The 18,164-nt window shown below is 37.0% G+C and overlaps 1 protein-coding gene and 1 non-coding gene across 3 annotated transcripts in view; one reads left to right on the top strand and one right to left on the bottom strand.

The window, feature by feature from the left end:
• FNIP1 (folliculin interacting protein 1) overlaps positions 1-18,164 on the top strand; it is a 131,127-nt gene that overhangs the window by 82,247 nt on the left and 30,716 nt on the right. For both annotated transcript variants that reach the window (XM_059061812.2, XM_059061813.2), the window contains one exon: positions 2,365-2,450. In XM_059061812.2, the coding sequence (XP_058917795.1) occupies positions 2,365-2,450 (86 nt within the window). The remainder of the gene's footprint in view (positions 1-2,364; positions 2,451-18,164) is intronic.
• On the bottom strand, positions 14,344-14,450 carry LOC131756450 (U6 spliceosomal RNA). Its single transcript, XR_009335633.1, has one exon. It is a non-coding gene; the product is annotated as a U6 spliceosomal RNA (small nuclear RNA).

The raw sequence follows: 18,164 nt of genomic DNA, 5'->3' as shown, positions 1-18,164 counted from the left end.
AAGTAGTTTAAGAAGGTAGGAGTGATCAGTGTGTCAAATGCTGCTCATAGTGCATGTAATAAATTGATGTAAAGTAAGAAAATTGTGAATATATGATAGAACATAAAGATAACTAAAAAAGAAGGAAAATCAAAGTGTTTTAGGAGTTCATAGGGAAGAAAAATGACTTTCTACTGGGAAGATGTTTCATTTGAACTGCATCTTAAAGGATGTGTAGGATTTTTTAAACATAAAGTTTTGAAAAATGGATATTGCAGAATAACAAGAAAAATTGATATCCTTGTCGCCCAAAGATAACTCATTAACATTTTGCTGAAAGTCTTACCCAGGTCTTTTCTATGCGTATTGTACTTTTACTTGATTGGGACTGTGCTGTGTTCATGCTGTTTTAATTATGTGCCCATTTTGAAAAATTCATCATTATTAACATACACATTTCTCATTTTAAATGGTTCTTGAATATATTTTAGTGGCTTTCCTCCATTTAAGTAACGTTTTTATTAGGTCATTTTTGCTTTTTCACAGTTATAGCTACACTGCAGTTAACATCTTGGTGAATTTTCCAGATTATATTTTATAAGAGATTCCTATAAGTTGAACTATCAGTGGGTGTAACTAAAGTTCTTGATCCCTGTGACAATATGCAGAAAGGAAAAGATACAAAGAGGAGTAGTGAGTGGTATGGCCGGTAGAGTTAATGGTGACCAGATCACAGAGAGTCTAGAATGTTTGCCAGAATTTTTGACTTTTGTTAGGCTGTCTTCAAATTGTACTCTAGGAAACGTTATTTTGGCAGTATGTTTAAAAGAGACTAGTAAAAGAGAGTAGAGATGCGAGACCAATTAGAATGTTCTAGAAAGCAGAGGATGCATTTCAGTAACTCATTAGTGTCTGAGGATCATCTTCCTCTAGGGAAGACACTATATTAGTTATTTACATTAAATCTGTTAAAAGCCAAATAGATCATTAGCAGTACCTTTTTACTGAGCAGATGAGTAAAGTCCATTTTCATTTACTTTTTCAGAAGTTCAGCACTGGTGACATTATCTGCAGTTTGCTGCTGTCTCTTTTTGTTGTTGCCAAAGTCAGTACATGGAATATTAAGCTGTGGCTGAACTGACATTTCAGTTACTGGGAGAAGTGTTTAAACTTTGTATAAAACTTGAAATATTCAGGCACTATAGAACTCATTAAACATTACTTTTTAAATGTTTTAATGTTTTGTTCATTCTATAACCTAAAGTGCACATTGCACTACTTATATTTGTTCAAGTTTAACATCTCATTTCTTAATAAAGCTGAAAGATAAAGCTGAGTGAATACTTTCATATAAATGAATAGAACTTAATTTAGAACGTTCTGTACTTCGTAATTAATCATAGAATTTAGTAAACACTGAACCATCTAAATAAGTTATGTTCTAGGGCCCGTTTTCAACCTATTACTTACTTATTTTTTAAATGAAAATCTATGGATTCTGTTTCTGAGCACTGTGGGAATTATTTCAAAGTCTGCACTACCTTTTGAGATCTATAATGTAAAATTTTTTATTGTTGGTAAAATTAAGGAAGAATACTGCTCAATTCTAGCTAAAAAATATTTACTTCTTTATAAATTGGGAGTCTCTCAGCAGTTAGTTAAAACATAAAGTTAACTGTCACTTTTACCCTATTGAAGCTTTTGGATGAACATGAACGATTCTGGCCTGAAGTAGTCTAACATTTTCTTAAATATATGTTTAAACATTTTAAAACTCATGTGTCATTACATAAGTAATGCATAATTACATTTTTTTGAAAAAGTTTAAAAAATTTCAAAGTTCTTTCTGATATCCATATTCTAATCCTGATCCCCTTTTTGTCTACCTAAAGCAGGACTTCTCAACTTTGGCTAAATATGTTTTTAAGAAAGCAAATATTACTAATAACTTGATACATCCTTCAGTAGCATTATTAGATTTTAAAAAAGGATTTAGTTAACAGAACCATTATTTATGAAATATTAGTGAAACCCAGGAGCTGTTGTTACTGACTTATCATTTTATGATCTGTTTGGGAGAAAAAAGTTTTATGTAACCCAGAAACTGTGTCAACATCATCCTCGTTGTGTGTTGACATTCTGTGGTTTGACAGTTAAGTAAGAGGCTTACCATTGGAAAAATTTGAATTTTATTATACTCATTAAATGACCAAAGGTGCAAAAAAAAAAAAAGCCACTAGAAATATGTGTGCCTTCTTTATGTATATCTAGTTAAGAATGATGGGTAGAATGTTGTGGAAATATGTGACTTTGTCTTTTACTTTTTTTCCCCCCCATATTTTGCCCATGATCAGTGTAAGAATTAACTATTTGATTGCTTTCAAGGCTATGAAAATGAGCCGGAGATCAGCTGATGCCAGTCAGAGGAGTTTGGCATATAATCGAATAGTTGATGCCCTAAATGAATTCAGGTACATATTCTCCAGCTTTTCATAATATAGAATTGTTTTGCAGTGTACACTGGAAAATTTATTTATTTATTTAACTTATTCTAATAAAATTTAATTCTTTAAATTTCTCTGTCCCATAGTCAAATGAGGATGTAATTCAGTGGGCCATTGACTCCTTTGTTATTAAATATAAAAGTGCTTGGAATTCAGGCACACTTGGCAGGAGTCAGTGGTATGGTTTCTAGCACTGGACCACTAGACAAGCAGATATGACCAGAAGAGACCCTTGTTTTAGCAGAAGTGTGCTTTGTCCTTTGTTGGGCTCCTAGATGTAGGGACTGGTTAAGTGTTATTTAACCAGTGATGGTAATCACATGTTCTTAGATACGTGGAATACAAAGATACATGGATATAGGGAATATGAACTTGATGTTCCATATAACTCTGTTGCTTAATCCTTTCTCTAGCAGTATTTTCTGACACAACAAAACTTGGAGCCTGAAGCTCCAGCAAGTGCTATAACTGTACTCTGATTATGGCAAGGAAACATACTACATATGAACTTATGTTGGGAATCACGCTAAGTGACTGATGTGTTTCTGTCTCAAAGAGATTCATTTCAGTTTTACTTCATCCTCTCATCCTCTCAGTCTTTCCTCCTTTAGACTGGAGAAATAGTATAACACTTAGCCCAAGAACTCAGACTTTAGAGTCTGACAGACAGACCTGTGGGCTAACCCTGGCTCTGCCTTTTACTACCCCTAATGACCTTTGGCAGATTTGTTAGCATTTTTTGTGTGTGTGTGTGGTTCGAGGGCCTCTCACTGTTGTGGCCTCTCCCGTTGCGGAGCACAGGCTCCGGGCACGCAGGCTCAGCGGCCATGGCTCACGGGCCCAGCCGCTCCGTGGCATGTGGGATCTTCCCGGACCAGGGCACGAACCCATGTCCCCTGCATCGACAGGCGGATTCTCAACCACTGTGCCACCAGGGAAGCCCTGATGCTTCTCTTTAAATTGACTCTATTTTATACCTAAATAAGTGTATTTCAGAATGTGTGCATCATTACCCTAAATGGGGAATCAACCTTCTTTGCTGTAATAAGCAAGCTGTAAAAATGAATGCATAATAATTAAAATTTAAAATATGTATCTGTGTACCACCTAAGGTTTATTATCACCAGTCGTCCATGTACCTCACTTTTGTTCATTGGCTCGTGTTGTATGGTCCCTTACTGGGTTAGGGGTCTTCTGGATTGTTTGTTTAAATATGAACTGTTACATTTTGAAGTGAAAGCCTATTTTAGCCTGTGATATTGCAGGATTGCTATTGTGAAACTGTAGGCATGTCATGTATATACATTTTTTTTTAATGGAAATGACTAAGGAGTTGTGTATTTAGTGAATTTGACAATAAGAGAGAACTCATGTTTATTTTCAACTTTGATCCTTTTTTATTCTTCAGTTTTCTCCTTTTGTGTTAAACCATAGTGAAAGTAAATCTCGTTTTTTAAACCTCTCAAAAGGAGAGATTTCATTGCCTCAGCCATATTCTAGAGTCTTTGAATTTATAATAAAATAACTTATTTTTCTAAATAAAAGATATGTTTTTTGTTTTTTGTTTTGCAATACGTGGGCCTCTCACTGCTGTGGCCTCTCCCGTTGCGCGGAGCACAGGCTCCAGACGCACAGGCTCAGCGGCCATGGCTCACGGGCCCAGCCGCTCCGCGGCATGTGGGATCTTCCTGAACCGGGGCACGAACCCGTGTCCCCTGCATCAGCAGGCGGATTCTCAACCACTGCGCCACCAGGGAAGCCCAAAGATATGTTTTATAGAAGTGTTCTGTATGATTTTGGGGATGGAATTATAGGTAACCATTAAATAGAAATTGTATGGTAAAAAAATAACCTAAATTAATATGGAAATTTCATCATGTTTTTAATTTATTTCAATTGAAAAAGTTTACTTGGCAATTTCCTGATGGTCCAGTGGTTAGGACTCAAAGCTTTCACTGCTGACAGTGTGGGTTTGATCCCTGGTTGGGGAACTAAGATCCTGCAAGTCACATGACATGGCCAAAAAGTTTTTAAAAATATTTTTTAAAAAAGAAAAAGTTTACTTTATGACTGTTGTATAATATTCATTGGCTGGATTCATTTATTGAGAAGGAGAAGATTTTCTAGTCATCTGTTATTCACTATAATTTTTAGGATAAAAGGCATTAAACGTGAGTTTTTAAATGTTTCATGTGCAGTAAACACAGTGGTTAGAGGAAATGTACAGAAAAACACATTAGAGAATTAAGTTTCAGCCTTTATTATTTCTTTTTTTGTCTTGCAAATAATTTGTACTGGTGAAAATTATGTTAGAGCTAATATTTTCCACCATTTATTTTTTTTTTTTTTTTTTTTTTTTTTTTTTTTTTGTGGTACGCGGGCCTCTCACTGTTGTGGCCTCTGCTGCTGCGGAGCACAGGGTCCGGACACACAGGCTCAGCGGCCATGGCTCACGGGCCCAGCAGCTCCGCGGCATGTGGGATCCTCCCGGACCGGGGCACGAACCCGTGTCCCCTGCATCGGCAGGCAGATTCTCAACCACAGCGCCACCAGGGAAGCCCTCCACCATTTATTTTTGTTAACATATTCATTTTAGGCCTTTCTTAAGTTATCAAATGAAGCATGCTAACAAACAATACAGTATTTAAAAATTTTTATTGTGGTAAAAGTAAAACAACATTAAATTTAACATTTAACCATTTTTAAGTGTACAGTTCAGCAATGTTAAATACATTCACATTGTGTAACAAATCTCTATAACTTTTTCATCTTACAACATTAAAACTATATAAGCACTAAACACTAGTAATATAGTATTTTTAATCAGTCTGTTTCTTTAGTTCATCGGCATCTTCACTCTTTATATATGAATTATGTGTGAAGTTATTCATAATTTCATTTGTTCATACCTTAAGAATTCAGGTTATTACATTTCTGGTGCTCATGATTAAATCAAGTTTTATATACATAAATGTTTCTTATAGATGAAGTATAGAGGAAATGAAGTACATTCCCTCAATATTTCTAGAGGGAATTTCAAACAAATTTAATGAGCTGACTTTGCTTGGCTGTCTATATTATTTTCATAACTTCTCAATTCATATAGACCTCTTTGTATGTTTCTAAAAGCTTTCATGTGAAAGCTCAAAATTTGATTGTTTTATGAACTTACTATTATATAAATAATAAATAATTTTATGTCAGGATATTTGCTTAAAATGAGAATTTCTTTGAGGTGTTTTGTTTTTTGGCTGCACCCTGCGCATGTGGGATCTTAGTTCCCCGACCAAGAATCAAACCCGCGCCCCCTGCATTGGAAGCATGGACTCTTAACCACTGGACCGCCAGGGACGTCCCAAGGTGTATTTTTAAAAATTAAGATACTTTTTGTATGATTCAAGAGATAAATTATACTGAGTTGCTTAAAGCAAATGTTAGTGATTTAGGCTGCATTGGATACATTTTCTCTCAATAGATTTGATATTTCAGTAAGTGTTCTACAGTTAAAGAAAAAGATGGGCACATTAGGCTCAACATAAGTGCTTTTCTATTTTATCTATGTTGAATAAAGTTACTGAGACCAGGTTAATTGGTAGGTGAGAGAACTCCAGCCAGTGCACATTTTACTTGGCCTTTCTGTTTTTACAAACATTTGAACCTTTAGGCTTTTAAGTCAGACAAGCTAGCTCTCTCTAGTTTGCCATAAGCTCTATCTCTGCCAGTTGTAGTAACCCATATATCGTATAATTTTGTAGCTTCCTGGCCACTGAGCATTATTAAAATTTAAACTTCTGTTTTAGGGGTTGGTGATTTATATCTGCTAATCTAGACCCAATTCTCTTTTAGTCTGTAAATTCAGTCTGATTCTCTTCCATTTTCTGAAATTATCCATGTTTGTATCTTTGGAGCAAGCCCAATACAGGCTGAATAATGAACACTCTTATGGAGTGTTGGGAATGGGAATGAAAAACAACAAAACAAACCATGAACAAAATGGTAGATTTGGAGACGTGGCTATCTGTTATACCCTCTATTTCTTGGCCACTCTGTATTATTAATTAAGAGTAAATAGCTTGATTTCACATATATATGTGTATGTACATATACATATGTAGATACATATGTGTATACACACATTTAATTAATAGATTTAATTCTAACAGTGTCAGAGTTACAGAATAATTGAGCTAACAGTTCTGAAAGTTTCTGCATATAGCTCTCTCCCCACCACCCATAGTTTCACTGATTATTACCATATTCATTAGTGTGGTATAAGTGTTACAATTAATGAACCAGTATTGATACATTATTATTAACTAAAATCTGTAGTCTGCATTAAGTTCCATTCTTTGTATTGTACAGTTGAATGGGTTTTGAAAAATGCATAATGTCATGTTTCACCATTACAGTATCAGACAGAATAGTTTTACCACTCTGAAAGTTGCCTGTGCTTCACCTATCTATTCTTTCTCCCTTCCGACCAAACCCATTGGCTACTGATCTCTGTCTATAATTTTGCCTGTTTCAGAATGTCATATTCTGGGAATCATATAGTATGTAGCCCTTTTAGACTGGTTCTTTGACTTAGCTATATGCAGTTAAGATTCTTGTATGTCTTTTTTGTGGCTTATGGTTCATTTATATAAAAAAATTCATTGTGTAATATTCCACTGTGTGGATGTACTGCAGTTTGTCCATTCACCTCAATTGAAGGACATCTTCTTGATTGCTAGTTTTTGGTGATTATGAATAATGCTTTTCTAAACATTCATGTGCGGGGTTTTGTATGGACTTAAGTTTTCAGTTCAACTGAGTCAGTACCTAGGAGCATAATTGCTAGATGTTCACAGAAGACTGTGTTTGAATTTGTCAGAAACTGCCAACTGTCTTCTAAAGTGACTGTATCATTTTGCATTCCCACTAGCAGTTAGAGTTACTGTTGTTCCATATCCTTGTCAGCATTTGATATTGTCAGGTTTTGTTTTGTTTTGTTTTTTAGCCATACTAATAGATGTGTAGCAGTATTTCATTGTTTTAATTTGTAGTTTCCTAATGACATATGAGGTTGAGCATCTTTTCAAATACTTTTTCACAATCTATATATCTTTTAGAGTGAGATATCTGTTCAATCTTTCTTCCATTTTTAACTTGGTTTGTTGCTTTTCTTATTGTTCAGTTTTTAGGTTTTTTTTGTATATTTTGGATATCAATCCTTTATCAGATACGTGTTTTGCAAATACTTTCTCCTAGTCTGTGGCTTGTCTTTTCATTCTTGTAGTATTTTCACAGAGCAGAGTTTTAAACTTTAATGAAGTCCAACTTAACAATTTCTTTTTTTCCCTGAATAGTGCCTTTGGTGTTTTATCTAAAAACTCATTACCAAAGACAAGATCATTGAGGTTTTTCACATGTTATGCTCAAGAAGTTTTATGATTTTGCATTTACATTTAGGTCTATTATCCATTTTGATTTTTTTTTTTGTGTGTGTGAAAGCTGTAAAGTCTTTGTCTAGGTGCATATTTTTGCATGTGAATGTCCACTTGTTCCAGCATCATTTGTTGAAAAGACTATCTTTGCTCCATGTATTGCTTTTGTTCCTTTATCAAATGAGTATATTTCTGGGGCTCTATTTTTGAGCTCTCTGTTTTGTTTCATTGATCTATTTGTCTATTCTTTCAGCAGTACCACACTGTCTTGATTACTGTATCTTTATAATAATTCTTTTTTAATATAAATTTATTTATTTTATTTATTTTTGTCTACGCTGGGTCTTTTTTTTTTTTTTTTTTTTGCGGTACACGGGCCTCTCACTGCTGTGGCCTCTTCTGCCGTGGAGCACAGGCTCCAGACGTGCAGGCCCAGTGGTCATAGCTCACGGTCCCAGCTGCTCTGCAGCATGTGGGATCCTCCCGGACTGGGGCACGAACCCATGTCCCCTGCATTGGCAGGCAGACCCCCAACCACTGCGCCACCAGGAAAGCCTGTAGGCTGGGTCTTCATTGCTGTGCATTGGCTTTGTCTAGTTGTGGCGAGCGGGGGCTACTCTTTGTTGCAGTGCACAGGCTTCTCATTGCAGTGGCTTCTCTTGTTGCGGAGCACAGGCTCTAGGTGCGTGGACTTCAGTAGTTGTGGCACACGGGCTCAGTAGTTGTGGCTTGCGGACTCTGGAGCACAGGCTCGGTAGTTGTGGCACACGGGCTTAGGTGTTCCACGGCATGTGGGATCTTCCCGGACCAGGGCTCAAACCTGTGTCCCCTGCTTTGGCAGGCGGATTCTTAACCACTGCACCACCAGGGAAGCCCCATCTTTATAATAATTCTTCAAGTCAGATAATATGAGTCGTCCAAGTTTGTTCTTTTCCTTCAGTGTTGTGTTGACTATTCTGGATCATTTGCCTCTCCAAACTTTAAAATCAGTTTGTTGATATCCACAAAGTAACTTATGGGATTTTGATTGAGATAGCATTGAACCTGTAGATTAAACTGGGAAAAATTGACATCTTAGCAATAGCAAGACTTCCTTGTCCATGAACATGGAATATCTTGCTGTTTATTTATATCTTCTTTGATTTCTTTAATCAGAGTTTTGTAATTTTCCTCCTATAGATCTTGTACTTTTTTTTTTTTTTTGCGGTACGCAGGCCTCTCACTGTTGTGGCCTTTCCCATTGCAGAGCACAGGCTCCGTACACACAGGCTCAGCGGCCATGGCTCACGGGCCTAGCTGCTCCGCGGCATGTGGGATCTTCCTGGACCGGGGCACGAACCCATGTCCCCTGCATCGGCAGGCGGACTCTCAACCACTGCGCCACCAGGGAAGCCCCAAAGAACCAGATTTTGTTTTGTTTATATTTTATCTATTGATTTAGTTTCTAATTTCAATGATTTTTTAATCTAACTTTTATTTCTTTTCTCCTACTTGCATTAGTTTTATGTTACTCATCTTTCTCTAGTTTCCTAAAGTTAAAGCTTAGATTATTGCTTTCAGATCTTTCTTTTCCCCTAATCTATGCATTCAGTGCTATGAATTTCCCTCTAAGCACTGCTTTTGCTGGATCTCACAAATTTTGTTAAGTTGAATGAAATTTAATTCAAATTATTTTAAAATTTCTCTTGAGATTTCTTCTTTGACCCTGTGTTATGCAGAAATGTATTGTTAATATCTCCATGTATTTGGGGCTTTCTCATGTATCTTTTCTTTTTCTTTTTTAATTTTTATTTTATATTGGAGTAGAGTTGATTAACAATGTTGTGTTAGTTTCAGGTGAACAGAAAAGTGATTCAGTTATACATATACATGTATCTGTTCTTTTTCAGGTTCTTTTTCCATTTAGGCTATTACAGAGTATTGAGCAGAGTTCCCTGTGCTATAGAATAGGTCCTTGTTGGTTATCTGTTTTAAATATAGCACTGTGTACATGTCAATTCCAAACTTCCACTCTGTCCTTCCCCCACACCCTTACCCTGTGGTAACAAGTTCATATATATATATATATATATATATATATATATATTTTAGATTCCTCATATAAGCGATATCATATGATACTTGTCTTTCTCTGTCTGACTTACTTCACTTAGTATGATAGTCTCCAGCTCCATCTATGCTGATGCAAATGACATTATTTCATTCTTTTTTATGACTGAGTAATATTCCACTGTGTATATATACCTCATCTTCTTTACCCGTTCCTCTGTTGATGGACATTTAAATTGTTTCCATATCTTAGCTATTGTAAATAGTGCTGTAATGGACATTGGGATGCATATAACCTTTCGAACCATGTTTTTCTCCAGATATTTGTCCAAGAGTGGGGTTGCTGGATCATATGGTAGCTCTGTTTTTAGTTTCTTAAGGAACCTCCATAGCAGCTGCACCAATTTACATTTGCACCAACAGTGTAGGAGGGTTCCCTTTTCTCCACACCCTCTCCAGCATTTATTGTTTGTAGACTTTTTTTTTTTTATATATATTTTTTAAATTTTATTTATTTATTTATTTATTTTGCGGTACGCGGGCCTCTCACTGTTGTGGCCTCTTCCGTTGCGGAGCACAGGCTCCGGACGCGCGGGCTCAGCGGCCATGGCTCACGGGCCCAGCCGCTCCGCGGCACGTGGGATCTTCCCGGACCAGGGCATGAACCCGTGTCCCCTGCATAGGCAGGCGGACTCCCAACCACTGCGCCACCAGGGAAGCCCATATTGTTTGTAGACTTTTTGATGATGGCCATTCTGACTGGTGTGAGGTTATACCTCATTGTAGTTTTGACCTGCATTTCTCTAATAATTAGCGATGTTGAGCATCTTTTCATGTGCCTTTTGGCCATCTGTATGTCTTCTTTGGAGAAATGTCTGTTCAAGCCTTCTGCCCATTTTTTTATTGGGTTGTTTGTTTTTTGTGATATTGAGCTGCACGATCTGTTTGTAAATTTTGGAGATTAATCCTTTGTCAGTCACATCATTTGCAAATATTTTCTCTCATTCTGTGGGTTGTCTTTGTGTTTTGTTTATGGCTTCCTTTGCTGTGCAAAAGCTTTTGAGTTTGATTAGGTCCCATTTGTTTATTTTTGTTTTTATTTCTCTTAGTAGGGACAGATTGTAAAAGTTATTGCTGTGATTTATGTCAAAGAGTGTTCTGCCTATATTTTCCTCTAAGAGTTTTTTTTTTTTTTTTTTTTTTTTTTTTGCGGTACGCGGGCCTCTCACTGTTGTGGCCTCTCGCGTTGCGGAGCACAGGCTCTGGACACGCAGGCGCAGCGGCCATGGCTCACAGGCCCAGCCGCTCCGTGGCATGTGGGATCCTCCCGGACCGGGGCACGAACGCGTGTCCCCTGCATTGGCAGGCGGACTCTCAACCACTGCGCCACCAGGGAAGCCCTCTAAGAGTTTTATAGTATCTGGTCTTACATCCATTTTGAGTTTATTTTTGTGTATAGTGTTAAATAATGTTCTAATTTCATTCTTTTGCATGTAGCTGTCCAGTTTTCCTGGCACCATTTATTGAAGAGACTGTCTTTTCTCCATTGTACAGTTTTGCCTCCTTTGTCATAGATTAATTGACCATAGGTGCATGGGTTTATTTCTGGGCTTTCTGTTCTGTTCCATTGATCTATATTTCTGTTTTTGTGCCAGTACCATACTGTTTTGATTACTGTAGCTTTGTAGTATAGTCTGAAGTCAGGGAGCCTGATTCCTGCAGGTCTGGTTTTCTTTCTCAAATTTTCTTTGGCCTATTCAGCATCTTTTGTGTCTTCATACAGATTTTAAGATTCTTTGTTCTAGTTATGTGAAAAATGTCACTGGTAATTTGATAGGGATTGTATTGAATCTGTAGATTGCCTTGGATAGTATAGTCATTTTGAAAATATTGATACTTCCAATCCAAGAACATGGTATACCTTTCCATCTGTTTGTGTCATCTTCGATTTCTTTCATGTGTCTTATAGTTTTCACAGTACAGGTGTTCTGTTTTCTCTGGTAGGTTTATTCCTAGGTATTTTATTCTTTTTGATGCAATGGTGAATGGGATTGTTTCCTTAATTTCTCTTTCTAATCTTTCATTGTTAGTGTATAGGAATGCAAAAGATTTCTGTGCATTAATTTTGTATCCTGCAGCTTTGCTAAATTCATTGATGAGCTCCGGTAGTTTTCTGGTAGCATCTTTAGGATTTTCTATATATAATATCACGTCATCTGCAGACAGTGACAGTTTTACGTCTTCTTTTCTAGTTTGGATTCCCTTTATTTCTTTTTCTTCTCTGATTGCCATGACTAGGACTTCCAAAACTATGTTGAATAAAAGTGGCAACAGTCAGCATCCTTGTCTTGTTCCTGATCTTAGAGGAAATGCTTTCAGCTTTTCACTCTTGAGTATGATGTTAGCTGTAGGTTTGTCATATATGGCCTTTATTATGTTGAGGTAGGTTCCCTCTGTGCCCACTTTCTGGAGAGTTTTTTTGTTTTTTTTTTTTTTTTTTTTTTGATATGCGGGCTTCTCACTGTTGTGGCCTCTCCCGTTGCGGAGCACCGGCTCTGGATGTGCAGGCTCAGCGGCCATGGCTCATAGGTCCATCTGCTCCGTGGCATGTGGGATCTTCCCGGACGGGGTCACGAACCTGCGTCCCCTGCATCGGCAGGCAGACTCTCAACCACTGCGCCACAAGGGAAGCCCTCTGGAGAGTTTTTATCATAAATGGGTGTTCAGTTTTATCAATAGCTTTTTCTGCATCTATTGAGATGATTATATCATTTTTATTCTTCAATTTGTTGATGCAGTGTATCACACTGATTGATTTGTGGATATTGAAAAACCCTTGCATCCTTGGGATAAATCCCACTTGATCGTAGTGTATGATCCTTTTAATGTGTTGTTGGATTTGGTTTGCTAGTATTTTGTTGATGATTTTTCCGTCTATGTTCATTTATGATATTGGTCTGTAATCTTCTTTTTTGTTGTTACCTTTGTCTGGTTTATGGCATCAGGGTGATGGTGGCCTCATGGAATGAGTTTGGGAGTGTTCCTTCCTCTGAGATTTTTTGGAATAGTTTCAGAAGGATAGGTGTTATCTCTTCTCTAAATGTTTGATAGAATTCGCCTGTTAAACCATCTGGTCCTGTATTATATATTTGAAAGTTGTTATGATTGTAGATCTTAAAAGTTTTCATCACAAGAAAAATTTTTTTTGTTACTCTGTGGAGTGGTGAATGTAAAAACTAAACCTACTGTGGTAATCATTTCACAAAGTATACATATATCAAGTCATTGTGTTGTACATCTTAAAGTAATACCATATCGATGTCAATTATATCTCAGTAAAGCTGAAAAAAACTTAACTGTATGTTAGTGATTTTCTTCCTGCTGGATATGTCATTTTCTGATAGAGAATGCTGAAGTTTCTAAGTATTATTGTGCATTTGCCTGTCAGTATTTTTTTCTCCCAGTTTTACTGAGGCATAATTGGCATAAAGCACACAGTATAAGTTTACGGTGTACAGCATAATTATTTGACTTATATACATCATGAAATGAGTATCACAGTAAGTTTAGTGAACATCTCCCGTAGATAACAAAATTAAAGAAATTTAAAAATATATTTTTCTTGCAATGAGAACTCAGGATTTACTCTCTTAACCACTTTAATATATAACATACAGCAGTGTTAATTATATTTGTCTTGTATGTTACATCTTCAGTACTTATTTATCTTGTAACTGGAAGTTTGTAGTACCTTTTGACTGCCTTCATTCAAGTCCCTCTCCTCCCCAACACTTTATGTTATGTCACTGCTCTCTTCTTAAGTGCATACATGTTAAGGTTTGTTGTCTTCAATTATTGCCAGGATGGATGTCAAGGAGCTCACCCCTTTGTTTTGTTTTAGGAGCTTTATGGTTTCAGGTCTTGCATTCAAGTCTTTGATCCATTTTGAGTTTATTTTTGTTTGTGGTGTAAGATAAGGGTCCAGTCATTTTTTACATGTGGTTGTCCAGTTTTCCTAGAACCATTTATTGAAGAGGCTATCCTATCTATATTGTATGTTTTTGGCTCCTCTGTCATAAATTAATTGACCATATGTATGCATGCGTTTATTTCTGGGCTGTCTATTCTGTTCTATTGATTTACGTGTCTTTTTTATTACAATACCATACTGTTTTGATTATTGTAGCTTTGTAATATAGTTTGAAATCAGGAGGCATGGTGCCTCTTCTTTCTCAGGATTGCTTTGACCATTCAGGGTTTTATCTGGTTCCATACAAGTTTTAGGATTGTTTGTTCTATTTTTGTGAAAAATGCCATTGGAATTTTGTTAGGGATTGCATTAAATCTGTAGATTGCTTTGGATATTATGAATGTGTTTTTTTTTTTTTAATGTGGAATGCTTCACAAATTCACATGTCATGCTTGAGCAGGGGCCATGCTAATCTTCTCTGTATCATTCTAATTTTATTATATGTGCTGCCGAAGTGAGCATGAACATGGTTTAATTCAAGTTGTTCAGTTGACTTTGGACTGGAATTATTATAAATATATGTTTCAAACAATTCTTTTTGCTTATTTGCCTAAAAGAGTCCTGCAGCATTTTTTTGAGTTTCACATTTTGCAGTATTACAAGGCACTGAGTCTTTGCCCTTGCACTTTGAGCTGTGTCGTACAGTATTGGATTAGTTTGTTTTCTGCAGTCACAAGCTTTGTGGCAAAAGGCCAAGAGTCTTTATTTGAGCTCTGAGGAAACACTGTCATCATAGATCCAGCTGAGGTTACCAGGATAGTAAACATTGTCATGAGACTCATTCCTGGTGGAATACTAATCTTACTCTTAGGTATACCCAGCATTTTTATTTACAAATTTTTTGAGTTAAATACCTATGAGGTAATTTCTATGATATAAGGTAGTATGAATGGCCTAGCCTTAAAATTTTAATATTGCCTGGAATTTACAACATGTATGAGTTATAAAATCATTGTAGGGAATTCCCTGGTGGTCCAGTGGTTAGGAGTCTGTGCTCTCACTGACAAGGGCCCAGGTTGGATCCCTGGTCAGGGTAAAAAGATCTCGCATGCTGTGCTGCACAGCCAGAAAAAAAAGAATAAAACAAAAAACATTGTAAAAGTATATTCTGATTGTATTACCTTCCTTTTTGTATTAGTTTATTTTACTTCAGTCACTGTGCAAATCTGAAAGACTATATAAATTAGTTAGGCATCCTTGCAATATTTTAAACATACTTTATAAACTTTTATAGTTTTTATTTAAGAAGTCTTTGTAGAAGTACTTTAATATGTACAGTTGATACTCATTGTTTACAGATTCTGTATATGTGAATTCACCTGCTTGTTAAAATTTATTTACAAACCTAAAATATACTACAGTGATTTTATGATTGTTTGTGGACATATGCAGAGAAGTGAAAATTTTTTTTTTTTTTTTTTTTTGCGGTATGCGGACCTCTCACTGTTGTGGCCTCTCCCATTGCGGAGCACAGGCTCCGGACGCGCAGGCTCAGCGGCCATGGCTCATGGGCCCAGCCGCTCTGTGGCATGTGGGATCCTCCCGGACCGGGGCACGAACCCGTGTCTCCTGCATCGGCAGGCGGATTCTCAACCACTGCGCCACCAGGGAAGCCCGAGAAGTGAAAATTTTGAGTGCCTTGACACACATTTCCAGATGAGGTCAAACAAGACAGTGCTCTGCCTTTTTGTTTCAGCTCTCATTCTGTAAACAAGTGTCCTTGTCATGATCTTTGTAGTGCTGCTTTTTTTAAAGTGTTTTTTGCTTTTCGTTAGTGATTTTGCAATGAAAATTGGCCCTTGAAGACATTTTTCCAATGAAGACATACAGATGGACAAGAGGCACATGAAAAGATGCTTAACATCACTAATTATTAGAGAAATGCAAATTGAAAGGGCATTGAGGTACTACCTCACACTGGTCAGAATGGTCATCATTAAAAAGTTTACATATATATATATATATATATATATATATATATATATATATTGGGCTTCCCTGGTGGCGCAGTGGTTGAGTCCGCCTGCTGATGCAGGAGACGCGGGTTCGTGCCCCGGTCCGGGAAGATCCCACATGCCGCGGAGCGGCTGGGCCCGTGGGCCGTGGCCACTGAGCCTGCGCGTCAGGAGCCTGTGCTCTGCAACGGGAGAGGCCACGGCAGTGAGAGGCCCGCGTACCGCAAAAAAAAAAAAAAAAAAAAGTTTACAGGGGCTTCCCTGGTGAAGCAGTGGTTGAGAGTCCACCTGCCGATGTAGGGGACACAGGTTCAGGCCCTGGTCCAGGAAGATCCCACATGCCGCAGAGTGGCTAGGCCCGTGAGCCATGGCCACTGAGCCTGCACGTCTGGAGCCTGTGCTCTGCAACAGGAGAGACCTCAACAGTGAGAGGCCCGTGTACTGCAAAAAAAAAAAAAAAAAAAAAAAACTACAAATAACAAATGCTGGAGAGGATGTGGAGAAAAGGGAACCCTCCTACACTGTTGGTGGGATTGTAAATTGGTGCACCCACTATGGAAAACAGTATGAAGGTTCTTTGAAAAAGTCAAAATAGAATTGCCATATGATCCAGGAATCCCAGTCCTGGGCACATATCCAGAGAAAACTCTAATTTTGAAAAGATACATGTACCTCAATGTTCATAGCTGCACTATTCACAATAGCCAAGACATGGAAACAACCTAAATGTCTATTGACAGATGAATGGATAAAGAAGATGTGGTATATATATGTATATACAATGGAATACTACTCAGCCATAAAAAAGAATGAAATAATGTCATTTGCAGCAACATGGATGCAATAGAGATTATCATACTAAGTGAAATAAGTCAGAAAGAGAAAGACAAATACCATGCGATAATCACTTATATGTGGAGTCTGAAATATGACACAAATGAGTTTATTTACAAAACAGAAACACACTCACAGACATAGAAAACAAACTTATGGTTACCAAAGGGGAAAGGGGGAGGGGAGGGATAAAATTAGGAGTTTGGGATTAGTAGGTAAACACCACTATATAAAAGATATGTAAACAACAAGGTCCTACTGTTATATCCCAGGAAACTGTATTCAATATTGTGTGCCAGAATGGAAAAGAATATATATATATATGTATATACATATAAAATGGAATCACTTTGCTGTATACTAGAAACTAACACAACACTGTATATCAAGTATACTTCAATTAAAAAAAATTGTGCACAATCATAGTGTTGAAATTCTGTCTAATGTTTCTAAGTGCAAGAAGGTTGTGATGTGACTTACAGAGAAAAATACATGTGTTAGGTGAGCTTTGTTAAGGCATGAGTCATAGTGCTGTTGGATGTGAATTCATTATTAACAAATTAACAGAATATTAAATAAAGTGTCTTTAAACAAAAACTCACATAAAACAAGATTATGTATTGATGGATTGACAAAAATGTTGTGACCAGAGACTCATAGGAACCTAACTCTGTATTTCCCTCAGGAACAGTGATTCACAGTTCACTAATTCAGTGTTTGTGTTGACTTTATAGAACATTACTGCAAATAATGAGAAGCTATCATACTTAATTTTTAAATTAAGTGTTTATATGTAGCAGTTAGGTAATTTCTGAAGTATGTGATTATTTGAAACCAGATGATTAATGAATTTTGAGTAGTTGAGAAGAGGAAGGACATGTAGACGCAAGTCCTGAAACCTAGAGAAGTAAGAAGTATGTTTAGTTAGCATTGCTGCTTGGCAGAGATGAAGTACTTGGATTTTTACTTAGACTTCATGCATATCAGTGAAAACTAAATCACGTCAACAGTTTCCTTCCAACTGAAGGAGTCTTCCATTCTGTAGGGACAGACCAAGAAAAATAAAGGGTCAGATGACTGAAAATAGTTGCCCTTCTTACCATTCATGGGTAGGGAATAACCATTAAAGAGGGAAGAGAGCAAGCATCATTACTTCTACATTGTTAATGACAACACAGAGTTGTATATAGTGAGAAGCACTATTGCGTAATTAATTTGTTTGCCTTCTTTGCACTTGATACACTCCAAGGTCATGGTACATATTTTTAAACAGCAAAACACTATAAAGCTATTGTCCTCAGTGGCCCGCTATACTAATGTTAGTGATATGACTGGCCCATGATGCATAGACTTGTAGTAGACAAATTATGCTGAAGAAACTCATGGA

The sequence above is a fragment of the Kogia breviceps genome, chromosome 4 (genome assembly GCF_026419965.1).
Source record: "Kogia breviceps isolate mKogBre1 chromosome 4, mKogBre1 haplotype 1, whole genome shotgun sequence".
In the NCBI taxonomy this organism is placed as follows: domain Eukaryota; kingdom Metazoa; phylum Chordata; class Mammalia; order Artiodactyla; family Physeteridae; genus Kogia; species Kogia breviceps.
This window is presented reverse-complemented; position numbering and strand designations above follow the sequence as displayed.